The sequence below is a fragment of the Sinohyriopsis cumingii genome, unplaced genomic scaffold, assembly GCF_028554795.1.
Source record: "Sinohyriopsis cumingii isolate HCF-2022 unplaced genomic scaffold, ASM2855479v2 utg003020l, whole genome shotgun sequence".
NCBI classification, from domain to species: Eukaryota; Metazoa; Mollusca; class Bivalvia; order Unionida; family Unionidae; genus Sinohyriopsis; species Sinohyriopsis cumingii.
The window spans coordinates 606-7,284 of NW_028316368.1; the positions used below are offsets into that span (position 1 = coordinate 606).

Consider the following 6,679-nt stretch of genomic DNA (forward strand, 5'->3'; position numbering starts at 1 on the left):
TTTATGATAGTTTGCTTTTTCTTGGATACATTATTCTTTCATGCTTTCATTTATTTTGTACTGCATAGAAACATATTGAACAACATTATTTCCAAGAATGTTCAAATAATGATCTACGCTTTTGTTACAAATGCAAAATCGTTTGCTCTTAATCTCTGCTCGAACTGCCTGATCTTAGTGAATCTTGTAAAATTGTTATCTGCTGCAGCCAAATCAATAATGATTTGCTCAAGTATACCAATATGTGAGTTGTTTATATCGTTCCGGAGAATATAATAATAGATGCTGAAAAGCATTATTTACTAACATGCATTTAACAATATATACAGAAAATGAATGCATTAGTTGGATAAGAACAGCTAATAGATTAAACTCGCTGCATCTAAACAAATAGTTTGCCTATGAAATGAGATTACCACCATATCTAACGATTGACGTATTCTTCAGACTGCCAAATTAGTTCTTACCTCGAATAATTACTTCTTTAAGAGCTTACGATAGAAAGACTGACGAAATCTTAGTCAATATTTCAAGCACTAATGTTTATTGTGAGGCTTACAGTTCATTATTTCATTTTCTGCTTGATCTCGTTAGTACTATAACTAGCGTCTAATTCTGTTAACATTAAGTATACTTAGATTTTAAAAAAATATTAAGCCGTTAAAGACTTAAACTTCTTATGCCAAGACATCTCATGAATACCATATTAGTAAGATAAGAACACGTACAATCAAAATAATTCTCTCCTTAATATGTAGGAGGGGGGAGGGGTTGGCAGTGCAGTTGTGATCATCCGTAGAAAGCAAGACAAATAAAAACAAGAGTTAGCGCTAGGAACGCCACTTGCAAGTCCAGTTTTCGTTCCAACATCTGCAGAAACAAACAAAAATGATAAGGCTAATAATTAACATAAAATACTATAGAAAATAATCAAGGAGTGTATTTCAAAAGAACGGTATCATCACATAATCAGCTATTACACACACAGACACACACAAACACACACATATATGCATATAAATATAGATATAGATATGTAGGTGGATAAATAGATATAATGATATAACATGGGGCTCTTTGGTGCTTTCTCAATACAACTAACTTAAGTCTGGAAAATACTCTAAACGAACGACAATTTGTTTGTTCATGATGGGCAAATTACCTTGATTCTGCATAGACAAACTACGTTCATTCCGCATGGAGAAACTACTTTTATTCCACGTGACAAACTACCTTCTGTCTGCATGGACATACTACCTTGATTCCGCGTGACAAACTACCTTCAGTCCGCATGGACAAACTGTCTTCATCCTGCGTGACGAACTACCTTCATTCCGCATGGACAAACTACCTTAATTCAGCATGACAAACTACCTTCATCCAGTGTGTCGTCAATGCATCTCTTATTACTGCCGATTTTAAGGGTTATTGTTCGCATCAATTAGTGTTAACCTTTGTAAGGAAACTCTTCTGGTGTAAAGATAAGTACTTGCATTGACTAATCGAATATCATATCCATGTTTAATAGTTAACAAGTAATCGTGACAAAAGTAAACGTTTCACTGAGTGTATTCAACGCTAAAATTGCATTAGCAAAGTAATGTCGTTCATAGTCAGTCAGATTCGAAATTATGCACATTATATAGTATACATTCAGGACACAATATGTCCCCTTCCAGCATTAACAATTAATATACGATGGATAATCGTGGTGGACTTTTCAGGGAATAATGTTTACCTATCACGTATTCATGTTCCCAGATTGACTGAATATAGGGTTCTCCAAAAGAACCCATATAAATGCAACCTTTTGAGAGTGCTTCTTTCACATAGAGATGCGGGTTCCTTTATATCAAAATTGTCTTATTAATGTTATTTCGTTTCAGAAGATTTCGTGCTGGTCTGGTTTGATTTTGTCCAGAGATTATCATTGATGGAAAGCATTGTCAAGTCTTCCGACGAAAATAAAACCATGAAAAGGTCGACTGACATGAATGTGCGATGAACACATTTACAGAGGTCTAGATCCTATCCTGAAGGAATGTCCATTGGTAATATTAACGCTATGGATAATTTGATGAATGTGCTTGTGTCAACGGTTGCGGTACGATGGTGTTTTCGAAACATCCTAGTGGTCATTGTCTTTCTTGGAATATCATTCATAATTATGAGCTTCCATCACTTCTCGACCGTAAATCACCACGGTATCGTCCGACCAAGAATTATCGATTTTCACAGACAAGGTGGGTCAACATATAGGCCATACCGTATCCAAAGCGACGATGAATACTATACCATAAATCATAAAGGTGAGATACAAAATGGCTCTGAAAATCTTAAATTTAATCTCACCACGATTGATGGAGTCAACATTGATGGAGTCTACAAAACAGGATCAGGTCATACCAAAACTCTATATCCTTTAACATTAGACGCACCATATTTGTTGTCAAATCCAACCTTATGCAAGTCAGCGGTGAATCTATCAGCTCTTGTGATAGTTCACACTGCACCGAGTCATTTTGAGAGGCGTGATGTCATGAGAAAAACATGGACTAATAATTCATATTTTCGTCACTTAGGGTCTGTCAGGATTTTGTTTCTGCTTGGCACGGTTCTTGATAATGCAACGCAAATACAAATTGAGAATGAATTTATAAAGCATGGCGATCTTGTACAAGGAAATTTTATTGATGCTTATAGAAACCTTACACATAAGGGGGTCATGGGATACAAGTGGATATCAGAGAACTGCATGAATGCTAAGATGATTGTCAAGGTTGATGATGATGTAGTTGTGGATACATACAAATTGCTAAAAGAATATATTCCAAAACTTTCTGGTAGAACACGATACATTCTTTGTAACTATATTTTTGATCGCACGATGCCAATCATAAGAGACAAGAGAAATAAATGGTACGTCGATTCTGATTTTTTCAGGGGATACCAGTTTTATCCACAATATTGCAGTGGGTTCGGTGTAATTTTATCTACTGATATTATCCGTTTTCTCTACAGGGCTGCGTATTTAACACCGTTTTTCTGGGTTGATGACGTTTATCTCTATGGAATGTTACCATCGAAGGTCAAACATATAACCTATATCTCACTTGCCGGGAATTTTTCTTTGGATTTTAAAGAAGGACTGGAATGTATTGAACATAGCATAAATCCGTGTCCCTTTCTGATATCTGGTGGGGAAAATTTAGAAGAAGTCGTAAAGTTGTGGGATGCGATGGGGAAAGCATATGAACGAACTTTAAATGTACAGTTTAAATTGTCAAATACACCATATGAAATGAATGCCGCAAATAAAACAGAGTGGCAAAGGCAAAATGAAAAATAGCCTTAGTGATAGACATTGGATGCCACAACTTAGCATTATATTAATAATAGAGGAACGACTTAAAAGCTGCAGCGAAAACGATCATAGTAACCTTGATGTAAATAAGACAGCTGGCGAAAAGGAGCAAATAAAACAGCTAAATATTTGTCGCAGAATAGAAACCGAGTGGGTTTTTGGACTAATTGAATACGACAAGGAAAATGTGTGAAAGATGGAAATTTATAAAATGAATTGATAAAGAAAAAGATATGGTTTAAAAAATACAATGATTCTCTGAAGCTGTTAACATACGACTGACCCAATCACTCTACACAAACATTCACACATTGAAAATAAACCAAATATATGAATTCAATATGAAATACAGATCCAAGAAACCTGCAGATACGTTTCACACAGTATCATATACTACACGAGAGATTCACATAATCTCAAATATGGACTCCGATAAAGATTCAAAATAATGTCATAAACTATAACAGACATTCACATAATCTCTTGGAACACAACAAAGATTCAAAATAATCTTATTAACATAAAAATGCACCCAATTTTTGGAACAACAATTGAACCAAACGTATGCTTCTAGACCCTTGTACAGTCGTACGATTCCTTGGGTTATCCCATGCTCTTATCGGCCGCTCGCACCCTTCGTGGATCCACCACATGTACAGTCATACGTATACACAAGTACAGCCAGCATACAGCCCCCTTTTGAATTAGCTACGTCTACGTCCGTGGCTCAGACATACGTACATACATACGTATCGACAGCACGCAGCCTTAAATGCTTTAGAAACTCCAGACAGCTCTAAACAGTTTCAGATAGCTCTAGACAGTTCTAGTCAACTCTAGGCAGCTCTAGTCATAGTCACAGTCAGCTACAATAAAACCAAACTGCTCATAATAATAGATTCTGTAAAAACTCTAGATATATGCTAATACATTAACCTCTAATAGTGACTTGTAATTCAAAGTTCAAATCTGCGGTGTAATAAATGCATTATTACGCGATAAGACATTACAAACCGAATAAGCTTCTCATATCAAATGAAATATAAATTGAACACTTACCCCTATGGCTGGAGAACAATGGAGAGCGTACACTCCTTGACGTGATCCAAAACGACCAGTGTCGGTTTAGAAATTGATCTTACTTGAATCCATAGGAGAGTGATCAAAAGTCAGGGTAAAATACCCGTGCATATCATATTTTTAATGTCCCTCGTCGCAAGTAATTTCCGGCGATGTACATATTAATACAGTCACTTACCTGGAAAAACACTTATTCACCCTAGACAACGTTGTACGTATGTACAACGAAAAATAGTCCAAAGGCAAAACTAAGTTATTATTTTGCCTAACTCTGTGACAATGTTTAAAACATGTTCCTGGAAAAAGAACTTTCAAATGCAGATAGGGACGCTTGATGTGGGTGAAACTAAGTTAGGAACATAATGTATGTGAATGAAACGGGAATATTATAGCGACATAGTTGAAGTGCGGATGCATAATGAAAAATATCCTTTTGTCAACGAAGTGTTCATTCAAATCTTGATATCATTTTTTGGAAGTCAGTGATTCGAGATTCTAGTTGCGTTCAAATAATGTTAGAGGAATCATGATATTTATTCATTGTAATAGCAAAGTGATCATCTTGGACCAAAACTCTACTTTGGGATTATTGTCAAATTAAATACAGTTTTCATTATATCATCGTCATCCACGAAAATTATTAGGTATAAGTATGGAGGCATATTCAAGATTATCGGTACATCAGCATGGTCAAAACTATACTTCTGGACGTGTAGTTGAAATTTAAAATTATTTGCAATTTAAATTTCCACCTTTGTATTTTAAGGAAATAAATTGTTGGTTGAACTTTACAAAACTTGTGTTTATTTCCTTCTGTTACATAGTTTAGCAACATAAGTTAATTATAAATTATCATTGATTAAACGGAACACAATGACCTTTATGTACAAATCTTTAGAAAAGACTGATAAAAGGTTGCACATTTTAAGAGAAAACAATCTGTTTCGTACATATAATTTGGAGATAATGAAACACAGAGCGCTCCGCCATTGTTTGTAGCTTTCAACTACCGATCATAAGATTAGTTTTAAGTTGTTGAAAATCAATAAAGTTAGAAAAGAATTGTTCAAAAATATTTAATATAATTGAGATGTGAGCATACTGTATTTTATCGGATAGACGTTACCATGGCAACGACAATAAATGATGTGGGTGTCACGGAATTGTGTATGATTTATATCAATATGTATATCTGATCAAAAGTGTTTTCGGGTTTCTTTGCCACGTACAGCGTCACCCGAGGGTGGTGTATTTTTTTCGGCTCTAGTTATTAAAAAATACTGAGCGCGACTCAACTCATGCTGCATGTGCAATTGCCTGCAGTCAAAACCTAAGTACCTAGCTGAGCATATCTGTAGGGTGGTGTATTTTTTTCGGCTCTAGTTATTAAAAAATACTGAGCGCGACTCAACTCATGCTGCATGTGCAATTGCCTGCAGTCAAAACCTAAGTACCTAGCTGAGCATATCTGTAGGGTGGTGTATTTTTTTCGGCTCTAGTTATTAAAAAATACTGAGCGCGACTCAACTCATGCTGCATGTGCAATTGCCTGCAGTCAAAACCTAAGTACCTAGCTGAGCATATCAGCTAGTATACATATAGAGCAAATTCTCTATAAATAAATTAAACTACGACGCGTCTTGTCAGAAAACTTACTTCTTTACTGGAGCAAATCTTGAAAGTGAGGACTCTCGATTGATCATTCAACGGACTGAGAGGGGCCGGCAATGCGTGGGCGCTTCTTTGACCATTGATTAGTTGACTAGAGCGGGTGGAACCGGAGATACATCTTGGACGTCAAATGGGCGCCACGATAGTTATGTATATATATATATATAAAAGACATCTTAAACAAGACGCCAATCAAGTTGTACAAATAGGTGATAAGTAGTATTAATGATGTCAAATCAGCGAACAATGTATGTCCTTACCTAGAAAGAATTTAGTTCGCTCATTGTGTGATGTCAATTTTTCCGTCCAATTACTTATGTAACTCTACAATTTTAGAAACAGTTTGTGTTGAGGAGGCCGATCCCAGAGTCTTTTTGAATTTCAATATTGATATACAGAAGGAAGCGATTAACACATTTATACACCTAATTTACAAAGTGCAGGTAAGGGAATGTGTGATAATGTTTAGGAATGGACTGAAGACTGGGAAATACAGCGCAAAATAAGTTGTTAAACTCTCATGATTATATAGATACCTGAAGCGACAACGACAAACTTACAAGC

General features: G+C 35.7%; 1 protein-coding gene across 1 annotated transcript; it reads left to right on the plus strand.

The window, feature by feature from the left end:
- Nucleotides 1-1,903: 1,903 nt before the first annotated feature.
- On the plus strand, nt 1,904-5,365 carry LOC149769924 (beta-1,3-galactosyltransferase 2-like). The gene has a single exon (XM_089949650.1). The coding sequence runs from the start codon at nt 2,042-2,044 to the stop codon at nt 3,347-3,349; it is 1,308 nt and encodes a 435-aa protein (XP_089805776.1). The 5' UTR covers nt 1,904-2,041; the 3' UTR covers nt 3,350-5,365.
- The last annotated feature ends 1,314 nt before the right edge of the window (nt 5,366-6,679 follow it).

What these genes read in the sequence shown, in the direction of transcription:
- LOC149769924 (XM_089949650.1), top strand. Translation starts at nt 2,042, where the DNA reads ATGTCCATTGGTAATATTAACGCTATGGATAATTTGATGAATGTGCTT.